Source organism: Syngnathus scovelli, chromosome 3 (genome assembly GCF_024217435.2).
Source record: "Syngnathus scovelli strain Florida chromosome 3, RoL_Ssco_1.2, whole genome shotgun sequence".
In the NCBI taxonomy this organism is placed as follows: Eukaryota; Metazoa; Chordata; class Actinopteri; order Syngnathiformes; family Syngnathidae; genus Syngnathus; species Syngnathus scovelli.
In genome coordinates, this window is record NC_090849.1 from 22,654,858 (window position 1) to 22,676,690 (window position 21,833).

General features: G+C 41.2%; 1 protein-coding gene across 5 annotated transcripts in view; it reads right to left on the reverse strand.

Annotated features, from left to right (window-relative positions):
* Positions 1-21,833, reverse strand: part of LOC125994407 (netrin receptor UNC5C) — a 143,840-nt gene that overhangs the window by 45,538 nt on the left and 76,469 nt on the right. For all 5 annotated transcript variants that reach the window (XM_049763742.2, XM_068650296.1, XM_049763745.2 and 2 more), the window contains one exon: positions 5,610-5,846. In XM_049763742.2, coding sequence (XP_049619699.1) covers positions 5,610-5,846 — 237 coding nt within the window. The remainder of the gene's footprint in view (positions 1-5,609; positions 5,847-21,833) is intronic.

The window sequence follows — 21,833 nt, forward strand, 5'->3', positions numbered from 1 at the left end:
AAATAGCTACAAGACTATCTAACTAGCTATCTGCAGCTAATAATTAACAAAATTAGAAAAGAATAGAGCAAGAATACAAATGAACGATTACTCTGCTAAAATCATGATTCGCTGATTCGCGCTGTAACGTCAGAAATTTGTCAAAAATGTTGATCAGTATTTTCCAAAGCCAATATCAAACATCGCATCCTTTGTTGACACAAATCTCTCAAGGTTAGCATCGTTAGGCTAATACAAATATGCACAATTTCGGAGTATTCGGAGTGTCAAGAATGTGGAAAATATTCTTAAATCTAGCATTAAAGTTTCCATCCATCTATCCATGGCTTTGCATTCGGTTGCAGTCTGGACAAGCATGGACGGCCATTTCTGGCTTTGGAGTGAGTCTCCAGGAGTCACTTTTCCGACACAAAAACAGTCTCCAGATTATTTTTTTTCTTTCTAAGTAGTTGCAGTCAGTTTTCAGCAATGCTTCATGCTAACAAAAGCTGTACGCGGCGTTTGCAGGTGACAGACCTGCCACCGAGTGTGACAAGTGTTGTTAAGTGTGCTATAATTTCTTATCCTTGGTATATTTTGACAGGATAATGTCAAGTAGCTTTCAGCGAGACTCCTGGGAGTCGTTTCAAAATGTGAACAAAATTGCATTTCTACTTTAAGATAGAACGACGATGGATGCTGATGCCGACATGCATTCAAAAGAGTCGAGAGAATCGTCCCCAAAACTTAAAATAGAAGACGTTAAAGTTGAATAAACGGGGTGAGTAAGTACTGACAGCACTTCGTTTCTGATAGAGCGTGCGAGAGCGGTAAAGCTATCAAACACCTACGGCAAAAAAAAAAAAAGAGATGTTAGACAGAGTCGAGTCGAATGGAAGTCGTTATGTTAAGGACGGAAGTGATAAGGAAGAGTTTTAAAGCTCGGTGCTCTTGAAAAGACTTTAAGGAAAGCTGAGGATATAAAGCACTTGGCACGTTCAAAAAGTGACAGGTCAAATAGACGCGTCTTTGGGGGGCAAAAAGAAACAAAGGCGGCTCCGGGGAAAAAATATCTCAATGTTTGTTCCAAGTAGTTTGTCAGTGTCGCAGAGGGAGACAATGCAAAAGTTAACCCCAGCAGAGAGAAGGAAGAAAAAGAAAACACACCACTTTCGTCTAAACAACTCCCATTTGTTCATCTCCAGGTGACTTTATTCTACTGATGAAGTGATCGCGATGGCTTTCTTTGTATTGATTTACTCACAGGAATAACAGCCAGAACCACTGATGCGCTTTTCAGCTGTTAATCAAATGGCGGAAACAATTTCCAAAGTTAATGCTTTAGCCTTCACATCCTTGGTTTGATTTATTTATTTATTTATTTATTTATTTATTTATTTATTTATTTATTTATTTATTTATTCATCTATCTATTTTTTTATTTAATTTTTATTTATGCATTTATTTATTTATTTATTTATTCATCTATCTATCTATTTTTTTATTTAATTTTTATTTATGTATTTATTAATTTATTTATAATTACAAATACATTTTTATTAAAAATGTCCAGTTTTATTAAAAAAAAAATCACATCACGTAAAGAAAGTCTAATGTCAACGTGCTAAAGAAAATAAATCAAGGTGGCACGATGGCCGTCTGGTTCGCTCATCTGCCTCACAGCTCAGAGGTCATGCGTTTTAATCCGGGCTCCGGGGGCCTTCCTGTGTGGAGTTTATATTTTCTTGGCGTTGCTTTTCGCCCGCATTTTACACCATGCATAGCGTATAACGTCAACTGATTGCTTCAAATTATCGTGAGGTAGCACGACTCGTTTTTCTATATGTGCACGGCACTCCCCACCTCTCGGCCGAAGCAACCCGTGACCCCTTATGAGGACAAGCGGTAAATATAAAAAAACAAAAAAAACAAAGACAAGACGACGACAACACCAAAAGAGACATCGTGACATTTATGTCTGAGTGAGGAACCCACTTGGGAGCAAGTCAACGGACCGTATCCAAGTGAACACTCCCACCGTGTGCGTCTGTGTGAGCGTCCATGCGTGCTTGTCGCCATGTTGCTCTTCCACTCCGACACTGATCAATCAATACCGTTCCTTCCAGGCCATGTTTGAATATACATACACACACATATTTGTTTGTGTGTTAGTGTAGCAGCAAAGCAGGACATTCCAGAACACGAACATCTAAACACGCCCTTATTGTAACATACAGTAATGGCGCTGTAAATCGTGAAGGTTGTTAATAATATGATGGTAAGAGATAAGGGGGGGGGGGGGCTAAAAGATGCAAGAAAGTAGTCAAGTGGGAGTGATGGGGGGAAGAGGAAGCGCAGAGAAGAAGAGTAACATTGACAGGAAGAGAGCGAGAGAGAAGGTAAAGATGAGAAGAAATCAATAAGTGTGATGGCAGCAAAGGAGGAAAGGAGGTCACAAATCACCCCAGCCAATACTTAAGGCATTTGTGTGTTTGTGTGCGAGTGTGTGAATGAGAACATGCGGGTCAAAGCTAATCATTCACACAGTGACTAATGGAGACAAAGTAAGTATGAAAGCGCACCTTATGTCATTAGTCCACTCCATGCTAATGGAGATATAGCGAGGTCATGGAGATGGTGCTTTGCCCGTGTGATGAAGGAGATTCTTGTTTTAGAATATCAAAGAAGTTTCCTTGAAAACCAATGAATAATGTATAATCCATAAATGGAGTGAATGGAAATCTTCTTTTTCTCGAAGGCAATTTAAAAATCTATCTTAGAAAGCAACTTTTTGAAGGAAGGAAATCCAAAGCCATTTAATGGCAATTATGAAAAAAGGAAAGCACCTCAAGACTTTTTGAAGGAAGGAAATCCAAAACTATTAAATGGCAATTATGAAAAATACATCTTTATTTGCCACAATGCAAAAACGTAATGAAATAATCTCCAATCAGCATGATCCTTTACTTATTAAAATCAAAATTGAAGGCAAACACGGACAGTACGTGTGTATTTAAGCGTAGACATATGCACGTTTTCATCCAACATGTTGGATGATAATATTCAAAATCCATCTGGAGGAAAACGGGTTGCCTCTCCAGTTGGAGGTCTTACGCCGGCTGTTGCTGAGGGACAGGAAGTGACCAGCTGGCCCGCCATACGCAACAGCGGCTTTAGTTAGCCGCCGTTGCCCGGCAAGACGACAGCACCAAGGCGGCTCACCACCTTCAACCTCCATGAACCATCGCATCCCATGAATACAATTGGTAAAAAAAAAAAAAAATCGGAATAAAAAGCATTTTAAATATGCCGAGGCTCGTAATCGAAGAATTCCGGCCTCTCGTGGAATTAGCACGCTTGCTGGTTTTGGCAGCGGAGAGGCAGCAGATGCACGGATCATCAAAAGACTTCCGTTGCAACCAATGGGAAGAAATGTGGGATGAGGAGGAAAACATGATAAGGAGATGAGTGGGAAGAAAAGGAGAAAACAAGCATAGCCGTTGGGGCTTCGGTGGTCACGGGGAATTCATGCAATTGAAGTCATCGACTCGCCGACCTGTCGATTATGTTTCAGCAGCAACCCGGTGAAGTCAAATTTTGCATACCTATACAAAACTTTCACTTTGGGCTTTCAAATTCTTATCGAACACAAAATTAAATAGACCTGCTGAATCTAACAACATCTAAAAAAAGAAACTTAATTGTGTATATGTAGTTAGCCACGATCTTTTTTTTTCTTTGTAAAATCGGACTTTTACATTGTGGATGGTGTACCTAATGATGTGTCAAGTGACAAACAAAAAATATTACATACTAAAATAAAATCCAATGCGAGGATAAAGAAAAAAAAAACAGAAGAGAGTCGTTAGATGATCAGGATGTACCAGAGGAGCTTAAGCAACCCCCGAGCGCTGCCCAGCCGAGCGCGCGATTAATCCACTTTTTTATTAACATAGCATCAACCGTTGCTTGATGCTTATTTAATCCAACTTTTGATCAAATTATATCTAGATTCATCGTCTACACGTGGCAGCCTCAGCTGCTAAGCCGTATCCACGGGTTATCCGACGAGAGTCTGACGGGGTGAATAATAAATGACGAGCAGGTGCATGACGATGCTTGGAATGAATGCTGAAAGATGAGGAAGAGGCGGCGGAGGTTTCGGAGAAAAAAAAAAAAAAAACAACACAAAAGACTGCAGCGATGATTATGCAGCATGCTGGCTGTCATCCAGCTATTATTATGATTCCTTTTTTGGACACATCTCAATTGGGTGCGCATAATAAGATGGGCAATTAAGATTTTGCAAACGAAGAGACACACAAATCTCAAGAGATCCCAAAAAAAAAATCTGCCTTTAAAGAGATAATGTTCAGTTTTGATTAACACTGCGAGAGAAGTGATCGTTTTACAGTCTGTGTCGTTCCGAGAACCCCCGGTTGATATTTTTATAGCTTTTTACAAAACAGGTAGTTGTAAGAATTTAGAATTCCTCGTCGTTATCCGTCACGTACTGATCGTCTCATTTCTCCAAATATTTATCTGGCTCCCTTGTTGTTCTCCTCAATACAATCTCTGATGGGAGGGTCACACAAATTCACACATATTTGTGAAGACTATAAAAGAAATGGAGGGAGGGAAAGACAGGCATGAAGCCCATTGGACAAAGACTTGAGCGACGATGATCTACAGCTTAACGGTGTCTACCAAAGCACATACTTTTGTCTCCTTTTAAATCATCATGTGACACAAGAGGACTCAAAACACCAAGAAGAACATTCTTTCTCGCCGTTCTGTGTGTGTGTGTGTGTCTTTGCCGCTGTGAGTGCGACTGACAGCTGAATCAGTGGAAACATCAAGCTGGGCTCACTTCCTGTCTTGGCTTGGTTAACCCACAAACACAACCGGGACACTAAATGATGCACAAAGCACCAGCAGGTTCTGCTGTGAAACCACACAGCAGCAACAGCAGAGCTTTGTCCAGCACGGGAGATTATGTAAGATCACAGGACTGAACCATTTTTTTTTGGATTCTGGAATGGGGACAACAGCCAAATTGTGAAAATAAACCAATAAAAGTTTGTTAGCAGGCTAGTTGCTAGTTCACGGAGGATGACACAAAACAGGAAAGTAAAATATCATTTAAATTTGGGATGAGGGACAAAATTGTGTTGTCTCTTATGGCAAAGTCACACAAAAGTGAACAAACATGGAGTATATTAGTTAGCTAAATGAATGTTAGCTAACTGGCTACTTCCCGGTTGAAGGAAGATGACATAAGATGACACGACCATATCTGATTCCAGACCAGGATGGATGCTTCTAGATTACAAGTTTTACTACTACCTACCAATGAAAGAATGGTTGAGAATGAAGAGAGACGAAAATGACAAATTCTAAATCTGACAAAGAAACGGTCCTTTTGCTAATATAGTTATATCGAATATTAATTCTGCCATGGCAACAGATGGAAACGAAAATCTGATTGGACGAAATCTGATTGAACATACTCATCCGCATGGCAAGAGAAATTCTAATAAATATAATGATACAAAGTAATGGAACAAATACAAATATTAGATGTAAATGTAGATCCTTGATTTTCATGCTACGTATGGAAGATTCCTCACCTGAGTTCTCATCCACACGTTCTTCCACCGTGTGATCCTTCTGGTGGACCCACTCGCTGTTGCACTTGAAGTAGATCTGCGTGGCGGGCGTGGCCTTGCAGTACAGATTAACGGGCTTGTTCTTGACGATGTAGCCCTCGTCGGGTTCAAACAGAAAGTGCGGCAACGGTTCGGGCGGGTCGGACGGGAACGTCTCGGGCAGCTCGCTGAGGCTCAAGAAGTCGTCGTCTTCTCGCGCTGTGAGGGGCGAAAACAAAGAAACATCTCAGAAATCTTGCTTTCACTCCTTTTGTGTCCTTTTCCTTCACCCGCGTCCGCAATCGATAGCTTGTCAAGGTCACCAACGCCGAGAGGATTACAAGTGTAGGTGGACGTGTCAACAACAACACACACTGATACACAATTTTGTGCAGTTTCTTGAAGAATCAAGACACACACACACACGTGATCTTCAATTCGGTTTGCGTTCTTATCTTAGGCAATGGCGGCAGTCGCCGTGGACTCGGAGGAGTAAAAGCAGCTTAGGTAAAACAACACCACCAAAAATAAGAAGAATGGAGCAGGCCGCCTCCACTTTGATGCTGACGCTCTCTCAGCCCGCCATCTCTCTAATTAGTTCTCTGACAGGAGGGAAAATTGGGAGACATTTTTGCGCCATAATTCAATTATCTGTCAGAGAAAAACTTTTTCCCATTCGTGGATTTACGGTTGAGGGTTTCTTTGCTTCGGCGAATGAAATGAATTTTTACGCAAGGCCTTTATGATGTTTATTTAAAATGATTAAGATGAGCGGCACGGAACTAAAGTGGTCTACCTCACAAATCTGAATTGATGTTTTTCTTTTGCTTGCCAGGATCAACATTCCAAAACCATGCACACTTTAAAAGATGATCTAGATGTCTATTAAGTCAAGTTTATTTATATAACTTACTATCACAATATTCCAAAGGGGCTTCACAACTTTTAACCTCTGGACAAGAAAAAAAAAATATTAAAATGAGTCTGTCAAAATGTGAACAGTTTTCTCCCAGGCACACTTTGCATAATTTCAGACTTGATGGGTGAGGTGGGCAAGCACCTAATAGACCCAACAAACAAAAATAACCTTCCCATAATATGTCCCCATTACATGTTGGTGACATTTAACACCTGTAATTACGACAATGTGCATTGTTTATTTTTCCATCACTCCTGGCACCCTTCCCGTTTTTGGCGAACGCTCACTGTCATCTTCATCTGTCATTCTGCGCCGGGGGGCTCATTGCTCCATAGTGGCAGCTGTAAATTATTGATTGGTAAAGGAAACATGATAGCCCGAGAAACAGGCCAGACGGAATAGGTGGAGGAATTGATACACAATTCCCTTTGAGCTCACGTCATTCCGTTTTTCGTCCCCCTTCAACCCGCCCATTGCCTTTTTTCCGTTTCACTCTCAAGTCGTCAATCCTCCACTTGTTTATCTGGCGGCTCCTCTCTCCTGACGCCCCACCCACCACACCAAGCGGGTGAATTACACACCCTCGCAGCCCAGCTCATAAACGTCTGGCCTGAACGCCATCATCAATAATGAATGGCTGCAGCCGAACAATATCCTCCGGTTCGATTTATCGTACCTTGTAAATATTGTGCCGGGAGGGGAACCCGAAACCTCCATTTATCCCTTCGCTCGTGGCACCGCTTCAAAAACACCTTGCGGAACATGACCGATAAATATCGGGAACATCTATTGAGGCATCAGCCGCGGCCGATGACTTCTGAGTGTATCCGACAACTGACGATGATTGTACGAAATGGCCGTACTGCCAGCAGATGTAACGTCATCTACTGACAGACATACATACCAACAGCTAACATACGGCCTATTTATGAAAAACCAGTGGATATTCTGACAAACAAATGTACATACAATATGGCTGATGATAGTTTCCACTTTAATTCACTAATGTAACACCTACAGTGCTTCAGTCTTCCGACTGAATGATGATATTCAATGATGATCAGTATGAAAATGGCTTCAAGTACATCTGATCTGACCTTAGAGCTAAGGTAGCTAGCTGCTCCGATATAATTCCTACCGAGACAGTGATCACTCGAGTGGAACTTACTGATCTACTTCCAATAGACGTAGAAATATCTACTGACACACTCCTCAAGTGCCATCTGACAAAGAGCCTATTGACATACTGTCTACTGACTTTGCATGCCCTTTCTGACAATGTCAAGTATTGACCCACAATTTAAAGATATCCGACATACTGTATTTAAAGCAGGCATACTACTATTGACATTATATGACAGAAATACTTTTCAAATAAAAAGAGGCACATTGCCAAATGACAAAGATTGATGTAGTCCTCTCCGAAGACACTTCCCATAGAGATAATGCTTACTAATGTACTCCTTCTACACACTATTGAACAAATGAATGTCAACTGGCATTTAAGCTATAGGCAGACTTTCAATTGATGTATTAGCTACTGATTGATGGGCTACAATTGACTGATGATGCACTGTTGATTGTGTTGGCGAATGCCCGTAGGTATTATCAGTAAGCAACCCTGACTGACATAAATACCTTTGAAGCACTCCTACTGAAAGTAACACCCCGCCTGCGAGTAATAGAGCCCCCTTCCCCCCAACAAATGTCCATAATTACAAATGTCCATAATTACCTATATTACCCAATATACCGGCAACCTAGTTACAATAGCTCTTTGCCATTTTTATCCGTCAATGGCAGTCAATGAGTTAATAGTTTAAACCAGGGGTGTCAAACTCATTTTTTCCGTGGGCCGCATTGTCGACATAGATTCTTTCGGAGGGCCATTATGATAAATAAATGTATGAGCACCTCATGTTATATACAGTAAAAGCTGCAAAACAAATAACTGGTTTTCAAATCAGATGAGTAAAAACTGGTCAAATATTTAAAAAAAAAAAAATTAAAAGTGAAGACAATTTGCAATTCTAGTAATGACATGAATTTGTCTTCGCGGGCCACATAAAATGATGTGGCGGGCCATATCTGGCCCCCGGGCCTTGAGTTTGACACCTATGGTTTAAACCATAACACAAATTTTCATTTATGACATTTTGGAGGATTTACACGAAGAGGATGCTTCCATCGGGTTCTTACAGAGGAATTCCAGGCATCCATAAATCTAGGAGGCAAAGCAGGCGCAACACGGCCAAATAGGGTGAAAATGCCACATGCTGGAGAGTAGCCATGTGTGTGTCTTTCCGTGAAGAGGCCAGGACCTTGTTATCGTCTTGAGTGACGACGTAAGATACGTATCGAGGTGCAAGCGGTGACTCGTGAGATCATAGCTCTTAATGTCTTATCAGCAGCAGCTGCAACAACAGATGTAGAAATATGTTTGCCATACATAGGCATGCTTAAACGCACAAAAACATCATTGGTATCACAGAAGACACTACGGTGAACTCCCAATTAAATTGCCGTCCCCGTTGTACCCTAGTTTTTCAGGTAATTCATTTTAATGACCTTTTAACACAAATCCAAAAATGAATCACTGGCCGAGTAATTTTTAGTGACTGATCGTGCAGTGATTGGCATTTTACATGGCAATCATTTACACAAATGCCAATCGTGGTTGTCACTCAAAACTTTAAACCTTTGCAGAAGCACGAGACAATATCACTGACTCCCATTCTTAGTACTGCTTTCATAAATTCCACTTGTACACAACATTAGCAGTGTAAGTATATGGTATTCAAAAGTTCATGCTTATGAAGCGCAAGTAGGTTTTGTTTACCTGCTTTTGCCTGAGAATCCACCACAACTCCCAAAATGTCTCATCATATGAAAATATGATCAAATACGATCATTAGCAGCCTTTTATCACGCTAATGCTGATTTAATGGTGGTCTTAGAACAGGCGCCTAATAAGTCTTCCTACGGAATACCGTATTTTCCGCACTATAAGGCGCACCTAAAAACCTCCAATTTTCTCAAAAGCCGACAGTGCGCCTTATAATCAGGTGCGCCTTATATATGGACCAATATTAAGCCACTCCAGCAGGCATGTCCAAAGTGTATATGTCTTATATATGGACAAAGTTTTAAAATGGGTCATTCATTGAAGGTGCGCCTTATAATCCGGTGCGCCTTATATATGGACAAAGTTTTAAAATGGGCCATTCATTCAAGGTGCGCCTTATAATCCGCTGCGCCTTATAGTGCGGAAACTACGGTGCTTGTTTGGGGCTTTTAAGCCTCTTTTACTTGAGGATTTCTTTCCCCATTTTGGTTTGTTGTTTCAAGCCAAAGAACAAATCACATTCACAGCATGTAATCAGTCTGCGATGTCAGAGGCATTCACAAGCGCTAATGAAATCAATAGAAAGTAAACTATTGCTTCCAGGAATCTTTCACCTTTTTTCTTCAGGTTCTTTTGTACTTTTGAGCTAGGTATGTTTTAAAATCCAACAACAAACCACTTGCCTTGCGGAAGAAAGATAGCAAAACCTTGAAACGATGCAACACGTGAAAAATTCCATTTGAAGCATCCACATTCTTGACAAATCAAGAATGTGCTTATTCACACGCCATAGTGTGAGCCTGGGCTGTCCAGCCATGACGGTCAAATGGCAGAAGACGAAGACGGCGCAAGCAGCACCCGTTACTCGTCATAGTCAATTAAACACCTGGCAGGATTTGAGGGCTTCTTCCGAAGCAATTAATAGTAGCAGGATGTAAAAGCCGGCACCTTTATGGGAGCAGACAGTGACGGCTGCCGTGTGTCTCCGGCTCTCATTGACCGTGACATGGTGGGCTTACAACTGGATTTATAAGGGCCACACAGTCCGAATCCCGCTTCGAGAAGACATAAGGAGACGGAGTATTAAGACGCATGACGTGTTACGTCGTTTGTCACTCTCACCAAAGTCCGCCATTGACTTGATTTGTATGCCCCGACTCCGCCCCCAGCCCCCTCCCCGTTATAAATCACCTCCAGGCTCTTCTCCTGTTTGTTCCATTGGGAGGTACGTCAAAGTTCAAGGGAAGGTAGTGGATCTTCGGAGGGTGAACACAATGCCATCAATGGTTCGTGAAAGAGGGCGGGGGGTTGGATTTGGAACTACACAAGTCTATTGGATATAATCAGTTTATATTTTGGACAAAATTGAATTTAACCATTAATATTTTTGGAATAGGTTCCAAACCACAGGTCAAAATATGCGCTATAGAGAGACTACGTTTTTTTAACTATGCTTAAAACATATTTAAAACTATTAAAACACATTGTAAATGTTTTTGACCACACAAAAAACATACAAGTTCAACTCTCGATAACTGCATTCCTATCAACCGCAAACATATAGTCAACTTAAAGCAAAGAATAAATAGATACATGAGAGCACTACTGCCACCTACTGTAGTGGCTGAGCAATTACACTTTAATTTCGTATGGTCCTTGTGGTCACAGGAGCCCCCACGCATCCAAACCCCCCCTCCCAGGTGGGCATATTCAAGGACCCCCTTCCCTGGTTGGAATGGTACGACCCAAATTTGTTCAACTTCAGAGCTTACACTATTTATCCAATCAAGGCAACTGCGCAATTTGAATATAAAGCCCTCATACATACATGCATATTTCCCGTTATTACCTCATTATCATTCTGAAGGCTGCGTTGCTTCGAGTTATCGGGTCAGCCCGGCGTCAAAGTGCATATTAGTTTTTAAAGCAGTGTGAGTCTGTGTGTGTGTGTGGCAAGGAATATATGCATTTTTAAACAGACATACTGTAAGTCTATCAAATCGCATATGTTTATAAAAACAGACGGGTCTATGCATAAATGCAAATGCTTGCCTATGACCGTACGAGCTATTGGAAAAGCTTGTTCCCTTATTTGCCTCATGAAGGCATACAAAGCGTTCAGGTGTTTTTTTTTTTTTTTTCCTTTAGTATTCCGGGGAAGAGTTTCACCCCCGTGTGCAGCAGCGCTTCCAAGCGTGAGAGCGGCTGTCAGTTTGACAAAATAATTGGAGTCATCCGAGTAGTGGCTTTAAATGTGATTGGACTGATCAAATAGGAACGGATTCCGCCTGATGAATACCAGATTGTAATTTGGTCGGGAAAAGAGTGTTAGGCTGTATTGGGAGAGACACATTTACAACTTCCATGTTTAATGACCACATTTGCCACGTTGGAAAAATGAACTATTCATTAACGTTGTTATAATTCACACGCAATGCAAAATGCCAGCCACTCGCTCATACGACATCTACTCAAGGTTAATTCCGCTAATCCAATAAAGCAGCTCCAAAAACAACATTCACTAAGCAGCAGAAGGTGACGAGAGACGACAATATGTTTTTAATATGCGGCCGAGTTGTCGGAGTGACTCAATTAGCCAAGTGGCTGCTTGTCTCGTCAGCCGATCAACTTAAATGATTGGAATGAATATTTAACGTCATGAGACCAGATCTAATGGCGCCGTGGAATCAGCCGGAGCGGCCGCCGTCCTTATTTTTATTCAGTTAATTTGACAAGCTGGAATACGAGATTATCTTCTCAATTTGGCACAAGGAGGACGCGTACTTCTCTTGAGAAGCAGCTGACGCGTGGGCAATGGCAGGTAGGCAGTGTGACAGTTGTTTGGTTTTCGTGGCTCACGCCGAGTGTTACATGAAGGAAGAACATGTCTTAGCACTTAGCGACATGTCCAGATATGTCCCCAACAGAGAACTGGATTGGATGAAAAGTGTAAGCACTTACTGGCTATGGTCGACCCATATGGATTTGTGTATAAAATACACATTTTGTAAAGAAGGCCCAAAAAAAAACCTCCAAGATAAATGTATAAAAACTATACAATGAAATGCAAATATCCAGTCTCCAAATAAACAAAATGACATTCAACACGCCACGTTTCCACATTTGTCAAAGTACCGTATTCTCCGCACTATAAGGCGCACCTAAAAACCTCCAATTTTCTAAAAAGCTGCCTTATAATCAGGTGCGCCTTATATATGGAGCAATATTGAGCCACTACAGCAGAGTCCAAAGTCCGGCCCGCGGGCCAAATGTATATATCTTATATATGGACAAAGTTTTAAAATGGGTCATTCATTGAAGGTGCACCTTATAATCCGGTGCGCCTTATAGTGCGGAAAATACGGTAGTTGATTTTAACCTTTTATGTGGAACTGTTTGAAATAATGTCATTCAAAAAGATTCTAAATTGTTGTTTTTGAAATAGAAAAAAAACAAATCTTTAGAGTTTTAAAATGGGCCATTCATTGAAGGTGCGCCTTATAATCCAGTGCGCCTTAGTGCGGAAAAAGTGTCCCTTGAAGCGAATAATACCGTAATAACGTCCCAAGGCCGGCGCAACAAAGGAAAACAGACAGCTACAGATAAGTGAAAGAATAAAATAATTGCGGTGGTTTGAAAGGTTTACCTGCTGTTGTGACACATTTGGTTGCTTCGACATGAACATTTGCCACACACGCGTTCGCTGACACATCCGCATGCAGATGGAGGAGCTCATTGAAATGCATAGGCCCATGTAAGCTTGTGGGGGTACAAACTTGTGTGAGTTTCTGCGTAATGTTATCTTCCAGATGGATTCTGTCTCCCTTATCCCGAGGCCTGCGGGAAAAGCAAGGCTTCGCTTTCATTCATGTTCTACTATCACAGCTCGCGATCCATATTAATGCAAGCAGTCGGCGCAGGGCAGCGCATGGGCATATCAAAACACTGGCCTAATTTCAGAGATATAGCACGGTGTTGTCTGCTTTTCCTGCAGGCCGCTTGACTGTTAGCATAAGAAAACACTCGTGATTTATTTTCCGGTTATTTCGTGACTTTTGCTCGCCGTGTGTATTTGCGGGGTTAAAACGTACATGGAAGGGACAAATGACGATTTCTTGTGAAAGTCTAACCCTAACCCTAACCCTATATCCATATTTTGGTCATATCCACTCTGGCATATTTTTTTCAAAGTCCTCCATTTATTTCATTGTGATTCACATTAAGGAAGAGATGGATGGTTCTCCAAGCATTCACATTCAGATCCTGACGGGAATTTCGAGTTGCTAAAGCACGTTCTCCATGATCTAAAGCCTACCTGAGATTGACATCCATTTTCACATTTACTTCCACAAATACTTGCTGCTCTTATTTTTCACCGTACACGGTGTTCCCACAGAGAAGCAATCGAAAATTCCTCGTTTAGACCGCAAAAAGCTGCAAAGACTTGTAAACCAGAAGGGTTAGCAAAGCTGAAAAACAGACCTGCTCGATTGCCGTCTCACCGCCGTTCCTGAGGTTGAACTACTCGAACGGGAACAAGGAATATTCAGCAGATGGACCCCCCCAAAAGGAGTGTCGCGGCCTGCGAGGACCGACCACAGAGCTGAGGGTCAAGCGACGACCTGACCCTAGAGAAGAAGCCGTGACTCAGCAGCTCTTCCTTACATTTGACAGCTTTGCTGATTTTTCTTACCAGAAAATGTCGACCTTGACAACTTTATTAAAAGTACAGGTGAAGTGAGTCACCGTATTCCCATTTGTCTCTTTGGCACTAAATCAGGATACGTCACCATCTTTCTGTCCTCTATCAAATCCAATGACTCCATAAACGGCAGCCAGAATTTTCTGTTGGGCTTCAAAAGAATCTGTCGTCAATTTGTGGAAATTTGAGAATTCATAGATGTTCTGGCTTGCTATCCGGTTCTAGCTCAGTGCTCAACATAAGCATTCTGATTCAATGTTCGAACATTCAACTTAAATCATCCTGAAATCTGGGGACAGTCTCAAGTGACCAACAACGAAAATTAGGACAAGCAGGATGGAAAATAAATGGATGGATACTTCATATCGACGCAGTCGCAGCTTCACAAGAGCTCCAGTTGTGTGTGGAAGAAAAACAAATGCAAAAGGACATGATGTGTGAGAGTTGGCAGAGCCTTCGCCAGAGTATTTGCCAACTAAGGTCCTTCCAGACCGAGTCCCGACTGGCGCTCATCCAAAATTGACAATGCCATTTATCGCAGTATTTAGTTGGCCCGAATTTGATCTGCTCGTACGCGCTGCTGCCTCTTCAATTCCCTGATTATATTTTTGTGCCTGATCATAGCTGTATGATACTATCTTCTCAGTAAATTGTTTCGAATTGTCGAGACAATTTTTTTGCTCCAGTGTATGATCTTGCTTTTTTTGATTGCTTGTGTTTTATTTCTACTTCTCTACAAATTATTGTCTCAGCTGTGAATTTTAAAATGTAGCCCTGGTAGAGTCTTCCATTAAGTTACCAAATATGAACATGACACCTGGAGAACATCTACCCAAGCTTTGGGAAGAACAATTCCAAAAGCCTGAGTTGTGAAGCCTGAACTTCTTGACGATGATCTCCGACATGTTCCACAGCTCCATTTTGGAGCGTGAATATTAGCACACTTTTTATTTAAAACTTTTCAAAAAAAGTCTAAAAGTATATTACCGTATTTTCCGGACCATAAGGCGCACCGGACTATAAGGCGGACCATTAATGCATCATGTCAGATTTTTAATCCAAATCAAATCATTCTCCATTTTATCTTTATTTCAACTTCAGACGCATCAAATTACTTTATAATAGGCGCACTGTCGGCTTTTGAGAAAATCTTAGGTTTTTAGGTGCGCCTTATAGTCCGGAAAATACAGTACATTGAGAAACCCAACTCTAAATTCCGACTTGCATGTATACTCGAATAAGAAAAAAACTTTAACCTTCACCTCTGGCCACCGCCCTCATCCTCTTGGTGGTCTTCCCTCATCTTTTTTTCCCCCCCACTTCCTCTCTATTCCCTGGCCTCGCCTCGTGGACTTAGATCACTATAAATAGAGCCTCAAGGGGTTTTGTTTTATAATGGACTTCTGCTTCTGACCTTATTACAAACACATTACTGACCATGCTCCTCTCCCCTGCTGACTCCTCTGCACACACACACACTGTTCATCTTGTATCTCGTTAATATGAGCAGGCGCCCCACTTAAAAAAAATAAAATAAATAAAATAAGCTACAGACTGCAGACACAGCTATTTCCATGTTTTCATCTTTATCATCACAGACATGGAGTTAACCACTTTTAAGGTAGACATTACAAACCAGGGGTATTGAGACTCGGCATCCTGCCGATCGATCATCATTTGGGGGAATCCTGACATGCTCCTGAAAATGTATGAAAAAACTTCCTCAACACCAGCTTGACTGAAATTTTACCTTGAGGGTGTTGACTTCTCCGGTACATCACTTCGCAAAAATGAATGCTCCTCACGCCAGCCGCTGCACAAGCCGTGCACAGATTGCGGCACAGTGGGATGATTTTCTATTTTACCTCATTTACATGTGACCCAAAGCTGCGCAGCATGGCCGCGACATGCGCACACACGTCGGCGATGAATGATGAGAAGCCGGCGGCCTCGGCTGGCCGTGTGGGCCGCGCAAAGCATATTAAGCGGTGAAATCCAACATTGGCAGATTTAGGCCAATTCAGTTGGACTTTGGACTATTTGTGACGCTATAGCGATATTGTTTGGCAAAAAAAGGGTGTATAAACAACCGTGTAAATCCGTCAACCTCCCGTCTAGATAAACTGTGTGTTCAGCTTGTCAGCACGTCTTATTCAAGGCAAATAAAGAAATGATTCTAAAGAAGCCAAAAGGCAATCATATCCAGCATAATAGCTTGTTTTTACTTCAAGAGCTTTCTTCTATTATGTTGCAAAATTGCAAAGTAATAGCTGTCAACTGAGAGTAAATGATGCAAATGTTCATTTACTAACCCGGCCTCCTTAAACCACTCTACATGTCAATCAATGCAAATTATAACAATAAACTAACCACAATGTGATATGAAGTCTACCTGCTAAAAAAAAATTAAAAAAAAAAATCAGAACTTTTCTGCAAATAAAAGAGCTCCCATAAGTTTCAATTTCTTAACAGGGAGGACACAGCAGGCGAGGCTTGGGGAAACGACATCATCCACACGCTCTATCAGCACCGGGGTACCCCAAGGATGTATCCTCGTCCCACTGCTCTTCTCAATTCACACAGCTGTCAAACTCATGTTGGCAGCACCTCATCACAGAGATTTCCTTTATCACCAATATTAATCATACCGCCCATTTTGGAACGAGATGCAATGCAGGCAAAAAAAAATGTCCATGCATTGAAAGTAAAAGCGAGACACAAGCCTTAAAATCTAGTTTCAAGCTGCAACAGACCTAGTTTCCAATACTTTCCAAAAGTCAAATCAACAAAGCAAACCACTCGTTACTGTCGATAAGACTACAATCACATTTGAAATCACAGAGGAGGAGATAAACAACGGTAGCTCCGTCGACTCGAGGGTGGAGGTTGTGAGTTCAATCTCAGGTGATTCATTTGTTCAGACTATTCTGAGCTGCCGTGTAATTCTCTCTAAAGACATACAGTCACTGTGGGTAATCATGTTTTTATTTATTTTTTTTTTATTTTTTTTAGGGATAGATTGTATCATAACACGCCAGTAAACAAAGTTCAGATTGAGTTCACCCAGGAGGGTCTTCCTGTGATTTTAGGTACTCGAGTGGTAACATCGCTGAGGGATGTGTTGTATTAGGACCACATGGCCAGATATAAACAAGAAGGGTGAAGAGTTCATTTGAGGGAACAGCGGTGTGGATCGTTTTCTTTACGAGGCTCTCTTATAAAGCTAATGACATTAGCATCTGCTTTTATAGAGAATCGGAGTATTTGCTTCGAAAATGGTACCCGAAAATCCACAAAAATTTAAACAATCATCTCATATCACAACAACTACCTCAAGTCAATTTACCAATGTAATATTTTTTAATGGGAGTCTACATCATGTATTAATGAATAAATTTTTTTAAAAATGCTAATAGGAAAGTAGTAGTTGGAATTTTTTTTAGGGATAAAACCACCAATCCTGGAATTGATCTGTGGTCTCTTCTCAAGGTTTCTCATTTCCCCTAGCTGGAGTTTTGAGTTTTTCCTTGCCCTCCTGGGAGTTTAAGATGTTTGAGAATATTTGTCATTTTTCACACGTCCTGAGTAGTCGCCTAAATGTTGAACAGAGGCTGTGATGTACCAAACATGCTCAACCATGGCGAATAAAAACTCTTGAATCTGAATTTGCAGTGACTTGAGGAAGACTAGGTCTTACCCTGAGTGGAATTCCATTAGACATTACCCAGTGAGAGGTCTTCAATTGTCAACTTTCTGGAATGCGTCTTTAGCCTTAACCTTTAAAATCAGGTGGATAAAGCTAACATATATGGACATGTTGAAGGCGGCGACCTTTGGTGCAGCTGCCAAAACAGATGTTTGGGTTCATAGGAATACCCACACACGGGCACACACTTAAAAGCCTCTTCACCTTCTGCCCCCTGACCCCAGTTAACTAAGCAACCTCTTGTTATTTCCCGCTCCTGAGTGTGTCTCTTTGTGTGGGGCCGGTCTGAAAGGCCCAGTCATGCAGCACCGGCAGCCCCGAGGCTCAAGGCGCTCGGCCTCCACAACCTTTTAACATCTCTATACATCTTTTGCTTTCTCTCTTTTTTTTCCCCCCCCTGACTGACTCTCATGCAAACAAAGTGACTTTGTCGCTCGTTCACTTGAGATTTGAACTCTTCACCTTTTCGGTCGGCGTAGTGGCGGTCAAATGACGTCCGCCCCTGTTTGCTTTTTCTTGACGGTCTATCTTTCCGAGTGTATGCTTTAGTATTGATGCAAAAAAAAAAAAAAAAAACGGTGAACTTTTCAACTTGATCGTCTGGTTTGACCACGATGATGCTAGTTTTGCTTTCAGCGGTGCTCATGCAGCTCGACAACTGTATTCACGCTGCTCGTCGTCACACGGCACAAATAAGTGGGGAACTGAGATTTCACCAAAGATTAAAATCCTTCCAGTCACCAAAAGTCATTTTGGGAGATTTTTAAAGAAACAAATCCAAACAAAAATTATGCAATGGGGATGGGAAAGTGATTATTTAACCTAAATGGACTAACATGCATGTAGATTTCAAAAATTCAAATAAAAGTGCTTTTGTTTACCATCTATGATGTCATATCTGATTCAAGTTGACACTTAGCAGATGGCAGCTAGTAAGTTCACAGTGGGACATTTCACTTTTCCCAGCTTTCGTAAACACACCGATGGCAAGTAATGTCCACTGAAGTGACGACGCCTTTGTATGTGCGTGAGTGAGCCATTAAGAAGATATGCTACATGATGAAAAGATCTCGGTGCAGGTGGACGGTGAGGTCAGGAGTTGAAGTGGGGGCTCCCTGCATGAGTGGATATGTTTGGGGCAGGTTGCTCCTGTCAGATAGCTGATGAATGGCCTCTTAAGTGTCCGAGTCTTGTAAGCTCTGAGCTAATGGACTACAGCTGAGCATTCCGACCTCTTTTGTGTTGTTGCATGTGGAAATTAGAAGCGTGTAAAGGCAGCGCTAATAATCGATCCAACCATTGAAATGTTACGAGCGTGTGATACTAATGGAGCTTGAATGGTGAATATACGCTATTGATGTTCTCAAAAAGAAAATATTTAAGCGATTATATGATTAAATAGTTTGATTTCAAAAGTCCTTTAAAAACATTCATTTCGCCGAAATTTCTTCAATCATTATTATTTGTTCGAATCAAAACAAGGATGCGATTTTTTATTGCGCTTCACCGAAAATAAAAGAGTTAAGACGTTAAATATTAGTTTCTGATGTTCATTTTTTATTTATTGAGCGATTTGATGCTTGCATTCTTTTCTTTCATATTGTGAATTAAACGTGATCTGCTCCATGGGAACGTAAAAAGATATGCCAGCAAGGCGACGGATTATGCAAAAAAAGCCGGCCTTTGATTATTTTTCCTGTCAACGGAGGACAAAAGCTCTTTTTTTTTGTTGTTGTTCTGTCGGGTGTTTTGCAAGGGCGCCGCGCCGACATATTTCATTACAGTCTACTGCGGTCATTTGAAAAAGATGATATTTTAAATCCACCCTCACTCCAGTAGGGCATGTACTGTACATGACATCAGTTCAACAAATTCAAATTTCTCACAAACGCAACACAAGAAGGACATTTTGGGTGTGATTTTTTGTTAACATGGCAACAGAGCTAAGTTAAGTTTGAGCTTGGAACAAACAACTCCCCTCATTTCTATTTTTAAACAACAGCAATGTGACATTTGTTGTTCTTGTACAGATATAATAAAGCCACAATCAAAGTGCTTCTCCTTGTGTGTAATTATCGACAAAGTCTCTGTCACGGCGGGGGGGTTAGCGTCAGAGAGGATGATGGACGAGCATCATGTGTGAGAAATGATATCGGACAGGCGCGCGAAAGCGAGTTAATGCGAGCGCGTGAATGTGACATTCCATGATAAATTTAGATTGGCGGTGCTGTGGGGGGAGAGAAAAAAAAAAAAAAAAAAGCCTAATGATGCGAGTATAATGAGAGCGGATAAGCTAAGTGGAGCAGCTGCTGCCTTCATATTTTTTTGACCAAAAAGTTTGTAGAGTTCAAATTTAAAGATGCTACTGATGGATTTCATTAGGAAAAACAATGACAGAAATGCTAATGTTAACATGAAATTACAGTAAATTTCTGGTTTATAGCGGTACTTTATCCATTAAATTACATTATCCGGGATCCTCAGAGGATATATTGTTCTCCGATGTTAGCGCAGATGCTATTGTTAACACGATGTCAGGCCTACACGCTCCCGGCTTCTTTTTATTTTACAATTTCTTATTCACAGGAAACATTTGAACAAAGAATAAGACAAAGATCAGCTTCATTTCCATGTGGACGGGGCCTAGTTAATAATTGCCCTGGCTGGTCTGCCAGTATTATAAGTGGGTGATCAAGGGTTACCATGGCAACGGCAGAGACATTATTCTCCTCCTCACGAGGCAGCGTAGCATCAGCGTAGCGTCAACGTAATTCCGAAAGCTGTTATTTTTAAGGTCAGAACGGCGCTCTACTGTTGCTTTACGAGCAAACACCTTGCCTTTCAAGTGTTTTGCTTTCCCCTCTCTCCTCCACATCTACTTGTCTGCTACACACACAAACCAATCACAGCTCGCGCGCCGACACAAACAACAAAATCCGAGTAAGATGAAGAGGGGCGGTGATTAATGGTGCTGCATGCTCTGCTGAGGACAGATTAAAAAAAAACAAAAGCAAGCATTTTTATAACCTGGCAAGACCCAATTACAACAATGCATGTCTGACAAGATGAGTGCGAGTACATGTGAGCGGGGGGGCATGATTGATGACCTTGATACCCCCCCCCCCCACTTCAATTCTTTTTGTATTTTCCCCCTTAACCATTCAAGTGCAAATTTGGAATGATCATGAATATTTGAATGTGGTGCCTTTTCCCAAACAGCTGCTTCTTTGTAAGTAACCAACAATCAATAAATCAATAAATCAATAAATAAATAAATAAATAAATAGACATTCAAATATATTTTTCTACTTCTAGTTGGCTTCTTGTCTTCTATGACATAAAACCAACGTAGCTAAAAACGTGCCTGGGAGCTAATTTCATGCCAAAGTGACTGAAAAAAAAAAAAACACAGGGAAATTAATAGGTGTGACACATAAAATTGATTTTACGAGTCACGGAGGAGGAGCGCCGACTTTTTCTCCATTTATGAAACTTTGATGAGGAGGTGCATTTGGGAGGGAGCGTGCCAACTCTGTGGGGATGATCGGTATAAAATGATAACAAATGAGTTGCCAAATGAACTTTTTTTTTTTCTTGGTCTATACACACACACACATGCCTCCCTCCACCAAGTTATGGGAGTGCTTTTCATAATTTTCCCTGACAGATGGACCTCTCGAAGATTTTCTGCCAAGCACTGACGAATAATAACCACCGGTCTTTTTTGGAATGATTCAGACTAAAATATAATGTGTTGGCAATAGAAGTGGAATCTAAATAAATAAATAAATGTAATAGATAAAAATCCAAGGCCCCCTTCTGAACCCTTCCCTGAGTTCCTTGGACTCTACCTTTGTTCCGAGTATTGATCGACCGCGTATGAACACCAGTTGGTCGTTTGGCGCCATTTCTAATTGGATTCCAATTTGAATAATTCCAATATACAATAAAAAAAACTCCACACATTTACAGTGAAGGAACCACTCTGTGACAATTATTCAAAAATGTCACCATGCCCTTGCTGTCAAGTTTCA